The 17,873-nt window shown below is 45.0% G+C and overlaps 1 protein-coding gene across 1 annotated transcript in view; it reads right to left on the bottom strand.

Moving 5' to 3' along the window:
• DIS3L (DIS3 like exosome 3'-5' exoribonuclease) overlaps positions 1-8,415 on the bottom strand; it is a 32,194-nt gene extending 23,779 nt beyond the window's left edge. The window contains exons 1-2 of the mRNA XM_052646442.1: positions 8,207-8,415; positions 6,364-6,517 (exon numbers count right to left, since the gene is read on the bottom strand). Of these exons, the coding sequence (XP_052502402.1) occupies positions 6,364-6,517; positions 8,207-8,345 (293 nt within the window). The 5' untranslated portion in view covers positions 8,346-8,415. The remainder of the gene's footprint in view (positions 1-6,363; positions 6,518-8,206) is intronic.
• Between the last annotated feature and the right edge of the window lie 9,458 nt (positions 8,416-17,873).

Here is a 17,873-nt window from a genome sequence, read left to right as displayed (position 1 = left end):
ATTTTATGTTATATATATTTTACTGTGGTTAAAAAAAATAGCTACACTAATTGTCAAAATAAAACCACAAAAAAAGATAGAACAACCCACTTCAGTGGGATAAGTGCCATGAAAGGCAATGTGCAGGGTGTGATGGGAACCCAGAAGGGAAGAGCAAAGCATCCAGGAGGGAGGGAACAGGATGGGTGAGCATTAAGTGGACAAAGGGCCCCAGGGAGGCAAGAGAGGGGACAGCAGGCTCGAGAGAGCAGACAGCATGCTTCCTCCTTATATCTCTAGCACTTAACCCATGGCAGGTGCTCAAAAAATGTCTCCAAATGAGCCAATGAACTCACAACCCGTTGAAACAACAGTGAACCAAATACAAGACACAAATGCCCTGGGACAAACTTTGACATGTCAGAACCCAGTTGCTCTTCTGCTAGGCTTCGCACACATCACTGCATTGGTTAGCACACTCATACTCTAAACGTGGGGCTTCTCGAATCCAGTCCTCTCCAAATACCTGATGCTCCACAAGCCAGACCCAGGGGGGTTCACCACCAAATAAGCGTAATGACAATCCTTGCCAATGTTTAGAAAGATTTATAACTTAGCAAAAAGAATTTTCTCAACTTGAAGTTCTACTCCCATATATTTTCCTTAGACTTTTAAGGTGTGCTTCCATTTGTCAGCTACCTATCAGCCAGATAAAACAAATGAACAAATAGCGCGAGAATATTAATGGAGAAAGCAGGAAACAAACAGCGCATCACTCTGAGTGCAACAGTCAAGTGCTCTTGTGGGCATGTGGGCTTATGGTTATAATTTCATAGCATATCCATAGAATACAGCCGTATTTTTTGCCAGCCAGGGCTGGCGCACATGTGGAATGAGATATATGAGCATCCTGCATGCAGCCAGCAGAGATCATCACAGGGCCTTAAACAAATCTGCCTGAATGACAGGACAAGAGTTTCAAATAGTCAAGCACAAAAAAGTTATCTGAAGTTTAAAAAACTTCCAGTCTTACAGAAAAAAACCCTAGTCTCCTGGTCTGGCTAAAGTGTTTTCTAAATCTCCATTATCTACAGACAGTTTCTCAGGGGACAGCAAAACTTACCTTTTCTAGATTGATTTTTTTTTTCTTTCTATTTTTATTCAATAGTGATCTTATCTGCAGACGCCTTCCCCTGCTGACTCCTCTCTCTGGGGATTAGAAGTGGGCGTCATACAACCAATGGGAGATGTACAAGGAAGTGGGCTCCGTACTCAAAGCTGCATTGCTTCAGTTTTTGCAGAATTTGGGTGAGGTCTCCTAGACCTGCTTTCAGAGGTCCTTAAGTTTTCTACAAGAATTTCAAAAATTTCTACTTCCATTTATATTAGGTTGTATCCTTTCTTAATTTTCTTTTTTTCACTGTAGTAAAAGTCATATAATAGAAAACATAGTATCTTAACCATATTTGACTTTTAGTGACACGAAGTGCATTCAACCTGTGCAACTCTCATCCATCATCCATCTCCCAAATTATTCACCTTCCGAAACTGAAACTCTGTCCCCATTATACACTAACTCCCCATTCTCCTCTCCCCTCCGCCACCCCCCAGCCCCTGGTATCTATCCGTGTACTTTCTGATTGTGAATTTGACTATACTAGGTACCTTGTATAAGTGGAATCAAACAGTATTTGTCTGCATTAGGTGATATTCTTAAAACATTTTAAATGGAGCATATTTTGGACCAGGCTTCTAGCTGCAATGCCATTTGGTGGCAGGGCCTGCCCTTTTGGAAGCCTCAAAGACACCTCAAACTCAAGACCTCCACCCTCCCACCCCGATCTCCTCCAGTGTTCCCCCTCTGTATCGGGTTACACAGGCCAGAAACCTTAGTGTCATTCTTGACACTACCTTCTCCCTTATCGCACTTACATAAATCCATTATTACACCCTGTAGATCTTTTTAAAAAACAGTTGCTTTATTGAGATATGATGCATAAAATTCACCCTTTTAAGATGTACAATTCAATGGTTTTTAGTGTAGTCCCAGAGTTATGTAACCGTTACCATTACCTAACTTCATTTTTATCAACCCCCAGAGAAACTTATACCCGTCAAGCAGTCATTTCCCATTCCCTTTGACTCAGCCCCTGGCAACTACTAACCTACTTTTCGTCTCTTGGATTTACCTATTCTAGGCATTTTATATAAATGGAATCATACAATACAGGATTTCCATGTGTGTGGCTTGATTCTTTCACTTTGCATAACATTTTCAAGTCCATGTTGTAGCATTTATCACCACTTCATTCCTTGTTATGGCTGAATAATATTTCACTGTATGGTTAAACCACCTTTCGTGTAACCATTATCAGTAGCTAGACATTTGGGTTCTTCCCATAGTTTGGCTATTGAGAATACAGCTCTTATGAACATCTGTCTCCAGGTTTTTGTGTGGGCATGTTTTCAATCTGTTATATATTTACAAAGTTCTATAGATCTTACCTACAAAAGAGCTCTTAGAAAACTCCATTTCTCTGTCTCTAAGCTAGCTACATCGCTCACGTGACCCAAAGCAAGCGCCTCCTCTTTTCGCCAAGCCTCTTTTCCACTGGCCCAGTAATCTTTTCAAAATTGGAATCCGATCCTGTTATCCCCCTTGCTGGAAACCCTTCGCCACATCCCTGAGGCCCACGGGCCCTATCTTAGTCCAGCCCAGGGCCTCTCCTCCGTCCTCCACGTACTCCCTCCCCCGACCTTGCACGGCACAGTTCCCTTGCCCAGAAAGCTTTTCTCCTTTCTTTGCCTGGGACTCACACACCCCTCAGAGCTCCAGAGGCCTCTCCCTCAGGAAAGCTTTTCCTCCGGCGCCTAGTCTGGGCTCTCCTGAGCCAAGCCCCATGCCTCAGCATGCCTGTCACAGTCGCACTTCCCCATCTGAGTATCCATTACTGCCTATCGCCCCATCAAGAGCACGTCTGCTTTTGTTCTCCACTGTATCCTCAGTGCTAGCAGTTTCTGACACACAGAAGCTCTCAAATACACAGATGAACACCTTAACACATGAACGAATGTCAGCCTTACAGGGCTATCACATAAGCCCTCATTAAATAAACATTTGAGGACTGTTAGATGGCAGAGCGTGTGATTATTCCAATCAAAAACTTGACATTCCTCATACTGTTTTGTACAACATACTTATGAGAACAGGCATTTTCTGCATTGATATTATTGAAATCAAACTACAAAATCATATTAAAAATAGAATCTATGGCTATAGACACAGAGGCAGCGTGTGCGTGCTTAGGCGCTCAGTCATGTCTGACTCTTTAAGATCCCGTGAACTGTAGCTTGCCAGGCTCCTCGGTTCATGCCGATTTCCAGGCAAGAATATTGGAGTGGGTTGCCATTGCGTACTCCGATAGAGGCTGTGTCTTTCCATCATTACAGCCAACTCGGCTGATTTCGTTTCAGTAAAACAATGACATTGGTCCCATTAAATTAATGTTCATTTGCAGTTTTCTGATTTTGTAGCTTTGTTTAATTTGAAGGTCTGATTTGGGTTTAGGGTTGCACTAAGTAGTTAGGTATGAGGATTTATGCCTAAATTTATGTTGAAACATATTTAAGTAACAATTTAAATTAACACTGGGTATCTATGAGAATTTCTTTTCTTTTAGAAACAAAGTTGACTGCATTATTCATGTTGAGTAACATTGACATAGAGTGGGGAGTTAGACTGTGTTGACCTCTGAGATCCTCTCCAACTGTAACACTTTGATCTCAGTCTTCTGTTATGTCCTAAGAGACTGAGACTCACGCTCTACAGATGGCATTTAGGAAGGAGTCAAAAGGAGAAAGCAAGGCATCCTTCTTCCAGACACTAGAGCAGACCAGGTATTTTCACTTGACAAAACTTTGCTAAGCAATAATGTTCCTAAAAGCATGCCAAATAGAATGAATTATCTACCAGCATCTCAAAAATCTCTAAGGAAGAACTGAAAAAACTTTCCCCAACATTAAATGAAGCAAAGCACCAGAAAGCCTCTGCTAGGCCGCAGGCGTGCCAAGTCACTTCAGTCGTTTCTGACTCTGTGTGACCCTATCAACTGTAGCCTGCCAGGCTTCTCTGTCCATGGGGATTCTCCAGGCAAGAGTACTGCAGGGGGTTGCCATGCCCTCCTCCTGGGGATCTTCCCAACCCAGGAATTGAACCTGCACCTCTTATGTCTCTTGCATTGGCAGGGGGGTTCTTTACCACTTCTGCTAGGCCACCTTTGGTTAAATACAAATACTCAAATGATTTACATGTAACACTTACAAAGGCCAAATTAATCAAGCTTATCTTCTGAATCTTACACATTCAATGGCTGTCATCAACTATAAAGCTAGCTTTTAATATATGACACTTTGTAGGGCTTAGGGCAGAGAAGGCGATGGCACCCCACTCCAGTACTCTTGCCTGGAAAACCCCATAGGCGGAGGAGCCTGGTAGGCTGCAGTCCATGGGGTCACTAAGAGTCAGACACGATGGAGCGACTTCACTTTCACTTTTCACTTTCATGCATTGGAGAAGGAAATGGTTACCCACTCCAGTGTTCTTGCCTGGAGAATCCCAGGGATGGGGGAGCCTGGTGGGCTGCCATCTATGGGGTCGCACAGAGTCGGACACAACTGAAGCGACTTAGCAGCAGCAGCAGCAGCAGCAACAGCAGCAGTAGCAGCAGGGCTTAGGTAACTTCCTTTAGCTGTTTCAACTTGAATACACCTGCTGCTGCTGGACACCAAGTCCCAAACCTGCTGATTCCTTTTACTTCTTCTTATTCCTCGCCATCAGTCATGTTCACTTCCCTGCATTGAGACCAGTCTCAAAACTATTTCCTTCAGAAGGCATTTTCAGCTTCACGCCCCATGTTCACTTCTGCACTTTCCACATTAAATCATCTTACATGTGTCCAAGGTATGCCACAATTACCTTCTTGCTTCTTGCATCTAACTCCAACAAGACAAGTTTGTTGAGAGAGGGACCAAGACTTCTTTTTGTACTTCAGAAAGCCTGGAACTAGGAGCTCAAAAATGGTAAAACTAGGGTGTTACCCTGTGAGTCTGTTCCATGACTCTTCAGCTTTTGTTTTCGTATTTAGTACATTCAGAGACATGGTGAAGTAATTGAAAACCAGTAATTTTTCAAGTTAACTACTTTTGAAATGTTCAGGAAAAAAGACTATTTAAATTCCAGTTCTTTGCTTTCAAATGTCCCAGGAATTGGTTTTTAAAACAATCCTTAATATTAAAAATATTTTAGAAAACAGAAGTTGAAAAGGCTCAGCAGTGTGTTAGCAACTCACACTATAACAGCAAATTGATTTTAGTAGCAGAAATTGAAATACGACACCTGGAGCAGCATTTAAACCTGGATGTGTATAAACATTTATATCTTTGTGTCTGAACAAAATCAACTTCAAGCTCATATAAAAATATTCTATCTGAAAAACCTGCACACAGTCTAGTAAATGCATATTTTTTGAATTGAGCATATAATAAGGACAACTTATCATTTTCATATACAAATAAACACACTTCATCTTTTACTACCAACGTCTGAAGAAACCACAACATTTAAAAAAGAATAAACATAATTTCTGCTTAACTTGGGGTGTTAAGAGGTTGGGTGTATAATTCTCATATGCTGTTTCCATACAGCCATCAAGTTCAAATCATAAATCTTTTCCCAACTTAAAAGAAGCAAAACCATTTATAGTGTATTTGTTTAAAAGGTGAAAAACTGCTCTTCCTTTACGTACAAGGCAAGCATTTAGACTGAGTTCAACCAGAAATTCTTTGTTTAGGAAATACAATTACTAAGGTTGGTGGTTATACCAGTAGTCTAAAAATAAAACAAGTTAATTCTGGTTTCACCGAATAAATCACAAGCGATTAAATAAATTTATAAAGAAATTTGCCTCCCCAATAAAGGAGCCTCAAATTTTAAAACACTTTCTTTTTCCCAGGGGGAAAATAATGTACGTTTCTGAAACAATATACCTATAAATAAGAAGATTAAATAATATGTAGTTTTCAACCAGAAGTAAGCAATAGGTCTGCTACTATAAAAATGCAAACCAAAAGCCAAGAATCTTAAATACCGACATCCTGGGGACACTGCAGTTTATTGATTTACAGTCAGATCTTCGGGCCAGGTGTTGAAGAAGAAATATAAAAATGTTACTGCATTCCTTACTGGCAAAGAAAATGCCAGATTAGTTCAAAAAGTCCTTTCTGATGAAAATAATGAATTCCTCCCCTCTCTCTCCAACAAGGGACCTTTTCTAAAGGGGAAAAAAATCCTGCACCATAAATAAATAAATAATGCAAAACAGATACCTCCGGCCTCTTTGATGCTGCACAGCTTGACAAGCCGTTTGCATGAAAACAATTCCCTTCAACTCAGGAAACTCAAGGATCTCAAGGTAATCTTGAACGACTTTCCAATCTGGAACCATGTAATGAGTCACGTCACCAGACAAGAGTTTTCCATCTGAAGCATAATTCAAAACGGAAGAGATCAGACAGCGTTTGCAAACCTGGCTTATTATGATTTCAATGTCACGGTGTCCCCATGTGCAGAACAACTTCTAATCTTAACAACACTGTGAAGTTTTTAAAAGACAAATCCACTTTGGTAGAGGTAAATTCAGCACCTTCATTTTTCTGAAGTTATGATAAATAAAAGCTCAATGTGGTCTATGGTGTTGCCAGTCGTACAGAGGATGACAGATTAAAATACAAAAAACAAAAACAAGCAAATCCAAGCACAACTTAACTTTGTGTTAACTCATTGACCTACACTCACATTCCAGTGGGGCACTACAAATAAACATGTTAACCACTTGTTTATGCCCACGCGTTTCAAGTCGGTTCTGTTTCAAGCTTGCGAAAGTGCTCAGAAGTCTCCCTGGGCCAGGAAGGCTGAACTGACTAGAAAAGACGCTCAGTGCAAGGAGGGGCAGAGGTGGGACTTCCACCCAGCCTGTGTCTCGGGGCTGATTAGCCGAGCTGTAACTGAAATGTTCACATTAACCATAAGCTGAGGATCCCAGATATTCGCTGAAAAGGACCACCATGCTCCTCTGCCACCACGGGGAAGAGAACCTGCAACCTCCATCGTTAAATCGGCCACCCCAGCAGCCTAGAAATCAAGCGGAGGGAGGTGTAGTGGGCAGCCGACCCAAACCCAGTTTCCCCGTGACCTTCCTAGACAAGCAGGGCCCAAATGATTCACAAATCCTAGTCAAGTGGGCTCTCCGCTGGGGAGATGTCTGAGGCCTCGGTGCTGGCAGGTCAGAAAAGTGGTGGGGAGCAAAGCAAAGTACCACGAGAAGCAGCAGCAGCGTCTGCTCCCGCTCCCCGGCTGGCACTGCAGGGCCCACGGCTCCTGGCACTGCGGGGCCCACGGCTCCTGGCACTGCGGGGCCCACGGCTCCTGGCACTGCGGGGCCCACGGCTCCTGGCACTGCAGGGCCCACGGCTCGGGACCTCCTGGTTTCACCACCGCGAGCCTGGGGCCGGACGCTCCAGCGCCCACAGGCCCCCCGGAGAGCCCCCAAACCAGGCATCTGCGCGGCGGGGGCGCCTGCCCCTCGGCCTTTCCGCTTCCCGGGGCAGAGCAATCGGGAGTCGGGGTTGAGACACCGCGGAGCCGTGGCCCGGCCCAGCTCTCGGAGGTCTGGAAGCCGCCTGCCCCTTGCGCGCGACCGGCAGCCGGGTCGCAGGTGATGTCTGGAGGCGGGCGGAGGCCCGGGGGCCTCGGACTCTGCGCCACCGCGGCCCCCCTCTCTGCCTCTGGGCCGCGCCCTTCCACCTTAAGGCCGACGCTCTACCCTGACCCCGCCGCCCCAGCTCCAGCTCCCGCCCGGCCTCGGCGCCCCGCGCTCCAGCCCCGGCCACCCCGCTCCCGCCCGGCCTCGGCTCCCGGTGCCCCCAGCCCCGGCCACCCAGCGGCCACCCCGCTCCCGCCCGGCCTCGGCGCCCCGCGCTCCAGCCCCGGCCACCCCGCTCCCGCCCGGCCTCGGCTCCCGGTGCCCCCAGCCCCGGCCACCCAGCGGCCACCCCGCTCCCGCCCGGCCTCGGCTCCCGGTGCCCCCAGCCCCGGCCACCCAGCGGCCACCCCGCTCCCGCCCGGCCTCGGCTCCCGGTGCCCCCAGCCCTCCGCACCCCGGGCCCTGACCGTTGTGGCAGGTGGCGGGCTGCGGGCAGAGCGGGCTGTTGCAGGGCACGCTGGGCCGCAGGTAATGCTCCCGCACAATCCGCAGCGTCCGGCCGTGGAAGGTCCTCAGAAGCAGCACCTTCTCCCGCTTCTGCAGCATGCTGGTCGCGCCCGGACACAGTTCCGGGCCCCAGGAGGCGCCCGCTGCGCGAGCGGCCGGGAAGCGGCAGCCGAGGCGCCGCGCGGGCGGAGGCGAGGCCGAGGCTTCAGGCCCGCCCCCTCGGCCTAGTCTCCGCGCAGCTCCAGGCGGGCAGGCCCTCCTAGGCGGCCTGAGCGCTCCGGGCTCCACACTGAAAACCGCCCTAACGGCCCGAACCCCGGTGTTGTGAGCAGCAGGAGGCCCGCGGTGTGGGTGTTCTAGCTGGACTCACAGTCTCTCCCCAACCCTGCCTCAGTTTCTCCCCTCCTTAACGGTTGCCTGGGGGTGGAATTGCTTGGGAGGGGTGGAAAAGACTTCAGGGAAACGAAGATAATACAGATCTTCTTCCACATACGATGGGATCAGGTCTTGATAAACCCATCTACGTTGAAAATCCATTTAACACACCTAACCTACCCAACATCACAGCTTAACCCAGCCTATCTTAGACCTGCTCAGAAAACTTACTTTGGCCAAGAGTTAGGCGGGATCATCTAACACAAAGCCTATTTAAGACAGTATTGAATATCTCATGTAATTTATTGAATGCTGTACTGTTAAGTGAAAAGCAGAATGGTTGCCAGCGTTTCGGTTTTTACTCTGCTGATCACCATGCTGTCTCGGAGCTTAGACTTGGTCCCCTGCTCAGCATCATGGGAGAGTGTCTTGTGCCATTAGCCCAGAAAAGATAAAAATTCCAAGTGGGTATTACTTTCACACCATGGTAAAATCCAGATATTATAAGTGGAATCATGGGAAGTTGAAACTGTCAGTACAGGGAAACTACTAAAGTCTTGCAAATATTTGGTGCAACTGTGAAGGATTATTGTACTTTGTTTCTACCTTCAGGTCCGTATAGGAATGAGACTCCCTTATTAATATGGATACTTATCTTTTTGTTGTTGTTTAGTTGCTAAGTTCTGTCTGACTCATTGCAGCTCCATAGACAGTAGGCTCCTCTAGGCTCCTCTGTCCATGGGATTTTCCAGGCAAGAATACTAGAGTGGGTTGCCGTTTCCTTCCCCAGGGGATCTTTCTGACCCTGCTTTCCTATCTTCTGCTTTGACAGATGAATTCTCTACAGCTGAGCCACCAGGGAAGCCCAATTATTAGTGTTTTGTATTAATATAGATAACTATTAGTATGTTCTGTTTGTTGCTTTTGCTATCCCTGAAAGAGCTAAAAGATTCAGCAAATAAGCCAGCAACCCTGCTAACTCAACATTTTTTTCCCTTTAAAAAAACTGTTTATTTTTAATGTCATGTATTTTTAATTCATATAAAAATTCAAACAATGCAGATAAAATGGAAACCAATCCTTTCCCTTGAGGTAAACATTATCTATTCAACCTCAGCATGATAGCATTTGCAGCCTCTGGCAAAGGAATTCTCCTTGAAATTTGATGGAGACTAAAACACAGTCCAAAATCACTGCAGATGGTGACTGCAGCCATGAAATTAAAAGACGCTTGCTCCTTGGAAGAAAAGCTATGACTAACCTAGACAGAATATTAAAAAGCAGAGGCATTACTTTGCCAGCAAAGGTCCATTCTAGTCAAAGCTATATTTTTTCCAGTAGTCATGTATGGATGTGAGAGTTGGACTATAAAGAAAGTTGAGCGCCTAAGAATCAATGCTTTTGAACTGTGGTGTTGGAGGAGACTCTTGAGAGTCCCTTGGACTGCAAGGAGATCCAACCAATCAATCCTAAAGGAAATCAGTCCTGAATATTTATTGGAAGGACTGATGCTGAAGCTGAAACTTCAGTGCTTTGGCCACCAGATACAAAGAACTGACTCATTGGAAAAAACCCTGATGCTGGGAAAGATTGAAGGTGGGAGGAGAAGGGGACGACAGAGGATGAGATGATTGGATGGCATCACCAACTTGATGTACATGAGTTTGAGCAAGCTCCAGGAGTTGGTGATGGACAGGGAAGCTTGGTGTGCTGCAGTCCATGGGATCACAAAGATTCGGATAAAACTGAGTGACTGAACTAAAATACAGTCTCTTCTGAGATCATACTCTCTTGGTTGGATGGAAGCCACTGTTCCTCCAAACTCTCATCAAAGACCTTTGAGCTGCATCAGGAGCTTAACAAAGAAGTGTCATTTAATTTCCACAACAAGTCAGTGGAGTCAGGCATTATTACCCCCATTTTACAGATGATGAAAAAAGATTAGAGAGGTTAAGCTTATCAAGGTCAAGATTATCCAGTTATTAAGTGATGGAATCAATATCCAAGCTGGAATCTGGCTGAATCCAAAGCAGGCTCCTCACTCTTCACAGATGAATAAAATAGAACTCTTATATCTAAGGAGTTTATAGTCAACTTGTTCAGTGCTAGTTAAGGCACCTCAACCAGCTGGTGGAAGAGCATTGGCACTTTCTTTTATGCTAAAGTGAGCGGAACTAGAGTATTCAGTTTGATTACTTTCTCTAGGGCACTGGTCTGAACCCTCTTGGCACCAGGTACAGTTTTCTTGGAAGACAGTTTTCCACTGACTAGGGGTGGAGGTGGGTGGGTGGCTGGGTGGGGTGGCTGGGTGGGGGAATGGTTTCAGGATGATTCAACCTCATTACATTTAGGGTTTGCATCCTATGAGAATCTTGTGCCTCTGCTGGTCTGACAGGCGGTGGAGCTCAGATGGTAATACCAGCTTTGGGGAACAGCTGTAAGCACAGGTGAAGCTTTGTTCACTCTTCCACCCCTCACCTCCTGCTGTGTGGCCTGGGCCGGGGGTAGTGTTGTTGGGGCCCTCTGCTCTAGGAGAACATATTTTTTGTTGTCATTTTTAATCTTTTTTATCTTTTGGCTGTGCTGCAAGGCATTCAGGATCTGAGTTCCCTGACTAGGGATGAGCCCTCATCCCCGGCATTGGAAATGTGGAGTCTTAACCTGGGCCACTAGGGAAGTCCCTCAGGGGGAATATATTAAAAAGTCATGATCCCTCACTCATTGCATTTTTATGTAAAGTTATCTGCATGTGGGATGATGTGAGTGAGATCTGAGACAGAATCACACAAGTTAGGAGAGTGTCACAGTGCTGGTCCCCAGGTCAAAGCACTAGGCGGGCCCATATGGCAACCAGCAGTGCAGGAGGGCAGGTCTAGAGACCCCAGGCACGCAGCAGGGTTTGACCTTTACATAAGAATGCTCCTGACAGCTGCTCATGATTCCCTCCAAAGTGCTCCCATTTTCTCTCTTTCTTTTTTGTTTTTTTTTTTTTGACTTCTTATATGTCCTTAACATCTCTCTCTAGCATTACTTTAAACTATTTAAAACAATAGTGAAGGACAGGGAAACCTAGCATGCTGCAGTCCATGGGGTCGAAAGAGTTGGACACGACTGAGCAGCTCAACAACAACTTTAAACTTCCTCTAAGTTGGGACTAGTGATCTCTTAAGGTAGAGGATGTGTCTGGGGCTCTATTGAAAGTTGAGGTTGAAATAATCCAAGGCCTGCCAAGCACTTCTTTGGCTTGCGTGACAACGATAATGTACAAATGATGTTCTCAAAAGCATACTCCCTTATTTCTTGGAACTGATGATCTAAAATGGACAAGAATGCCTTTTTGTTGATTTGTTTGTCTCACAGACCATCTGATGCTTCTTGGATGAAAATATATTTCTCTCTCAGTCAGAATAAACTAGGTTATGCTGCAGTAATATACAACTTCAAAAATCCAAATGACTTAAAACAACAAGATGTTGCATGGGTGCCTGTAAGATCCATTCTGTATTTTCTCCAGGACCCAGGCTGGATGGAGTCAGTCCTGTCTGAAATACTATTTGCTGTTGATTGTTGTTGTTTAGCCTCTAAGTCGTGTCCAACTCTTGCGACCCCATGGACTGTACTGTAACCCACCAGGCTCCTCTGTTCATGGGATTTTCAGGCAAGAATATTGGAGTGGGTTGCCATTTCCTTCTCCAGAGGATCTTTCCAACCCAGGGATAGAACCCATGATTCCTGCATTGGCAGGTGAATTTTTTTACCACTGAGCCACCAGGGAAGCCCCCTTGCTCTTCACTGGCAGAGGGAAAAGAGGCACCTAGACAGCCTTAGGTCAGAAATTAAAAGCTCAGTCTGGAAGTGACATGTGTTTCTTCTGCCTAGTGGCCAGAACTAATCACATGACCACACATCCCAGGTCAGAAAAGAGGGTGGAGGTGGGCTGTTTGGGTGGCAGTGCAGCTCCTCCCTCTTGGCTTGAAGGCTGAAACCCCATGGTGAGCAGTGTTAGTGACCGCTTGAGTGTCCTTAACTCAAAGCCCTTACGCGAAGCTGGCTCTACCGTCACCTCAACTCTTGTACCTGTGACTACTCCAGCTCTAGTCTCACCTCTTCTTACAGTGCTGGTCTACATGTGATTTCTTGTTAACCAAATCCATACCCTTTTCTTCTTCTGGGCACACAGGTGACTGCACATTTCCCAGCCTTCCTTGCATATAGATAGGTGTGGCCACAAAAGGTAATGGCATCATTTCTAGGCCTGACCCTTGAACACCTCACATGGATAGTCCTCTTTCCTGTTCCTGAATGGATGCCAGAGCCTAGGGGATCTTGAAAGTCGGCATTTAAGACAGCATACCCACCAACCCTTCGAACGAACGTGGGTCCCTGAGGAACGATGCAGAGCAGAGCTCTTCCCTCCCCAGGAGCATCCCCAGGAGTCTCTTGCAGGAGTGAAATAAACTTATGGCAGCTGGTGTTATCCTCAGTAACATAGCCCCACTTTACAAAGGAGATTAAGGAACTTGCCGAAGCCTTGCCTATTTATTTCAAAACTCCTCACTAGATACTAAAAGTCCTGATGAAGCTGCTCCAGGATTCTCCAGCAGTTCTAAATGTCATTGCCACACTGGGAAGGATGCTTGATAGCGTGCTTCTCTTTGCAGTTTTTCCTTTCTTTGTCAGTCTGAGTGCAGATGGACAGCCTGGTGCCCAGATAGCAGAATGCTGTGACAGCTTGCAGTGCTCTGCAGCTGATAGAAATCTCTGATTGTGGTCAGGTTTCCCTGATGCTTGACTGCAGTCTTCTTCAGGCTGAGCACCAGCATGCTTATGTTGCAAGAGTTTGTAGCATTTGCCTGCTGTTTTTGCAGATGCGCCCTGGGAGTGCAGACATCAGCAACCACTGGATTATAATCAAAAGGTTTCATCCAAGGGTCAGCCTAGAGAGAATGGGGTGTCTTTACAAAGGGCTTAGAGGACAAGGAGGTTAAATGTATAAAAGGAATTCTGGATGATGAGATCCCAGGGCTAGCGGGGATTATTGAAGCAGGCTTTGAAATATTCTTTCTTTACTTATTTAAAATCACGACAGTACATGCTTGTTGCAATACATTTCAACAATACTGAAGGATGCCAAGTGAAAAGGCTGAAGTTCTGCTTGCATGCAAAGTCTACTTCTTCCATGTAATTTACCATTGTCGATATCTGATACAAATCCTAGAAGTCTTCCTTCTTTTCTTTCCTTCTTTCATTTTAGTTTTTTGGCTGTGCCGTGTCCTTGTTGCTCTGAGCAGGGACTCATTGTGATGGCTTCTCTTTGTGGTGGAATACAGGCTGTAGGCTGCAAGAGCTTCAGTAGTTGTGGCACATGGGCTTAGCTGCCCTGTGGCATCTTCCCAGACCAGGGATTGGACCCGTGTCTCCTGCTTTGGCAGGTGGGTTCTTAACCACTGGACCACCAGGAAAGTCCTAGAAGTCTTTAGATATAACCCCAAATGTTTGCAGCTTTTTGAAGTGCTTGTCAACCTATGAAGCATCAGCTATTGTACTTACAGCTAACGTTTCCCAAACTTTCACTAGCTCCCAGGCCCTGTTCCTATGTTTCTCATTTAATCTTCAAAATAATGCCTTGACTGTAATACTGTTACCAATTACATTCTGCAAGTGAGGAAACCAGAGTACAGGAGGATTGACTAATTGCCCCGGGCCACAGGCTTGAGCCAGCCTTGGAAGCCAAGCTGTTTGGACACAGAGCCCTGGCAGCAATGACTCAGCCGTGCCACCTTTCAGCTGCTAAACAGCCAGGCACAGAATGGGGTACCTCCTCTACAGTGGACCATGGGATAAACCTAGTCATTTTAGGTTTAGAGAGTTGGAAACATTGGGTTTCAAATGTGACCCTACTACTTTCCTAAATTCCCTGGGCCTTCATGATTTCAATTACGAAATGCAGCTAAGCAGGACAGATGTTGTTGGGTATTGGTATCAACGACTCAATGACTCTAAAGGGTCATGTAAATGTCTAACATGATCCCATTTATCTGAAGAATCAGCTTACTTTCATTTGTGCTCCATCTCAGTGGAAGAGTCATCGGAGGACAAACTGCTGCTGACATTGCTTTGCCGTTTGTATTAGGGGTGATTTAATTTCCTATATGTTAAAGGCCATTAATCCTTGATTTTCACTTTTCCCAGCAAATACAATGGCTCCCTTTTGGCTCTCTAGACACCCCGTGAATCCTTATAATCCAGTTTGCAATGATTACTCTAAAATATTCTACTTAACTCTTTCTAATTTTTTAAAGAGAAAATTATTGTGCTTGCCAATTGTATCTCAGCGAGGTTAGCGTATGGATACTTTTGCCCCTCTACCACAAAGGGGCGCTGTTTCATTGATTTTTGCAGTGGGGGCGGGTGCTTCAGATAAAGTACCTTCTGTGCTGGTATCTGAGCCGTTGAGACTTGCCTTTCATTTACTGTCATTAAAATGCAACCAATTATTTGAGACAAAAACCAAACCAGCAAATAACCTTAGCGTTAAACAATACCTTTATCCAAGGAGCTCAAAGATCCAGATGCTCCAAAATTAATTAGAAACTAAGCTTCATTGATTAATACAGGAAAGAAAAAGAAAATCCTTTAAGTCTTGAAGCAGACTAGAAGAAAATTCATTCAGTCATGTGGATAGCTATTTATCAGGCAAATATAGGAACATTGCTATTTGTCATTTTAATTTTTTTGTATTTGATGAAATTGCTTTCACCCATCTTGGAGGATTATTATTACCAATGAAGTATCAGTCATGGTATACAGTTAAAATTAAGTTATACTTGACTTTTTTTTACATTTTAGGCCAGAGCAAGGCCTATGTCTGTTTGTATTAGGTTTCTATTGCTGTATAATGAATTCCCACCAAAATTTAGCAGCTTCACTCATGTATTTATTTATTTAATTTATTAATTTTTAAAGTTGCAACTGTTTATTTGGCTGTGTTGGGTCTTAGTTTTGGCACATGGGAACTTTGTTGTGGCGTGTGGTCTCAGTTACCGTGTGCAGGCTTAGTTACCCTGCAGAGTGTGGGATCTTAGTTCCCCCACCAGGGATTGAACCCATGTCTCCTACATTAAGGCAGACTCTTAACCACTGGACCACCAGGGAAGTCCCCAGACACTTGTTGATTACCTTGCAGTTTCTGGAGTCCGAAGCCTGGGCATGGCCTAATGAGGTTCTTGGCTCAGGATCTCACAAGACTGAACTCAGAATGTCAGCTGCGTTGATTCCTTTCGGGAGCTCGGGGTCTTCTTTCAAGCTCACAGGGTTGTTGGCAGAATTCAGTTCCTTGCAGCTGTAGGACTATAGCCCCTCTTCTCTTGCTGGGTGTTAGGCAGGACGCTAAGCATAGGAGGAAGTTAGGAGACCACCCGTGTACCCCTCCATAAGCCCTTCTACACTTCATATCTCTTTCACCAGGAGAACCCAGTTCCTTTGAGGACCACTGAGGATAATCTTCTATTTTAAGGTCAACTGATTGGAGAATTTAATTGCATTTGCAGGACCCCTTCACAGTAGCACCTAGGTTCATGTTTGACTGAGTAGCCTGCAGAAGGTGTGTGTGCACTGGAGACAAGAATCCTGGGACCATCTTAGAATCCTGCCTAGCTGTCTTGGTCTGTTCAGGCTGCTGTAACAAAATACTACAGACTGGGTAGTCTGTAAACAACAGAAGTTTATTTCTCACAGTTTTGGAGGCTGGAACTTGGAAATCAGGGTGGTAGCATTATTGGGTGGGGACCCTCTTCTGGGTTTCAGACTTCTCTTTGACTCCTCATATGGCAGAAGGGGTTACAGATCTCTCCAGAGCCCACCCTTTTTTTTCTTTTTTAAAAATTTTATTTTTATTTTTAATTCATCGATTCTAATTGGAGGCCAATTACCTTACAATATTGTGGTGGTTTTGGCTATACATTGATTTGACTCAGCCACAGGTACACATGTGTCCCCCATCCTGAAGCCCCCTCCCACCTCCCTCTCATGCATCCCTCTGGGTTGTCCCAGAGCACTGGCTTTGAGTGCCCTGCTTCATGCATCAAACTTGCACTGGTCATCTATTTTACACATGCTAATACACATGTTTCAATGCTATTCTCACAAATCATCCCACCCTCGCCTTCTCCCACATAGTTCAAAAGTCTGTTCTTTACATCCGCGTCTCCTTTGCTGTTTTGCATATAGGGTCATCGTTACCATCTTTCTAAATTCCATATATATGTGTCGATACACTGTATAGGTGTTTCTCTTTCTAACTTACTTCACTCTGTATAATAGGCTGCAGTTTCATCCACATCATTAGAACCGACTCAAGTGTGTTCTTTTTTATAGCTGAGTAATATTCCATTGTGTATATGTACCACAACTTCCTTATCCATTTGTTTGTGGCATCTAGGTTGCTTCCATGTCCTAGCTATTGTAAACAGTGCTGTGATGCACATTGGGGTACATGTGTCTCTTTCAATTCTGGTTTCCTCGGTGTGAATGCTCAGCAGTGGGATTGCTGGGTCATAAGGCAGTTCTATTTCCAGTTTTTAAAGGAATCTCCACACTGTTCTCATGGTGGTGGCTGTACTAGTTTGCATTCCCACCAACAGTGTAAGAGGGTTCCTTTTTCTCCAAACCCTCTCTAACACAGACCTTCTTTTCTTTTTTTTTTTTCAGAGCCTCTTTTTTAAGGCACTAATTCCAGTCTTGAAGGTTCCACCTCATGACTTAAGCAACTCCCAAAGTTCCCACCTATTAATACCATCATCTGTGAGGGTTAGGATTGCAGCATATGAATTTGTCAGGGGGACACAAACATTCAGACCATAGTACTACCATAACGCTCTATAACAAACATTTGAACTCAATAAGTTATACTTAAAACCATAGTATTTATTAAGTTTCTGAGAGCAGCATAAATGACTTTCTTAAAAAAAGAAATGAGAGAACCAAGCTAGTAATCCAGAGGCTAAATGAAAGTAAATGAATGATAGATAATGCTGCTTTGGTTAATTCAAGCTAAGTAGGAGAAAACTCCACCAATACAAACCTACACTCTATTAATTTTTTTTTTTTAAGTGTTTATTTGGCTGAACTGGGTCCTAGTGTGGCATGTGGGATCTTTAGCTGCATCATGTGGGATCTAGTTCCTGAGCTAAGGCTCGAACCCAGGCCCCCTGCATTCAAGCACAGAGTCCCAGCCACTGGACCACCTGGGAT

This window comes from Budorcas taxicolor, chromosome 10 (genome assembly GCF_023091745.1).
Source record: "Budorcas taxicolor isolate Tak-1 chromosome 10, Takin1.1, whole genome shotgun sequence".
In the NCBI taxonomy this organism is placed as follows: domain Eukaryota; kingdom Metazoa; phylum Chordata; class Mammalia; order Artiodactyla; family Bovidae; genus Budorcas; species Budorcas taxicolor.
This window is presented reverse-complemented; position numbering and strand designations above follow the sequence as displayed.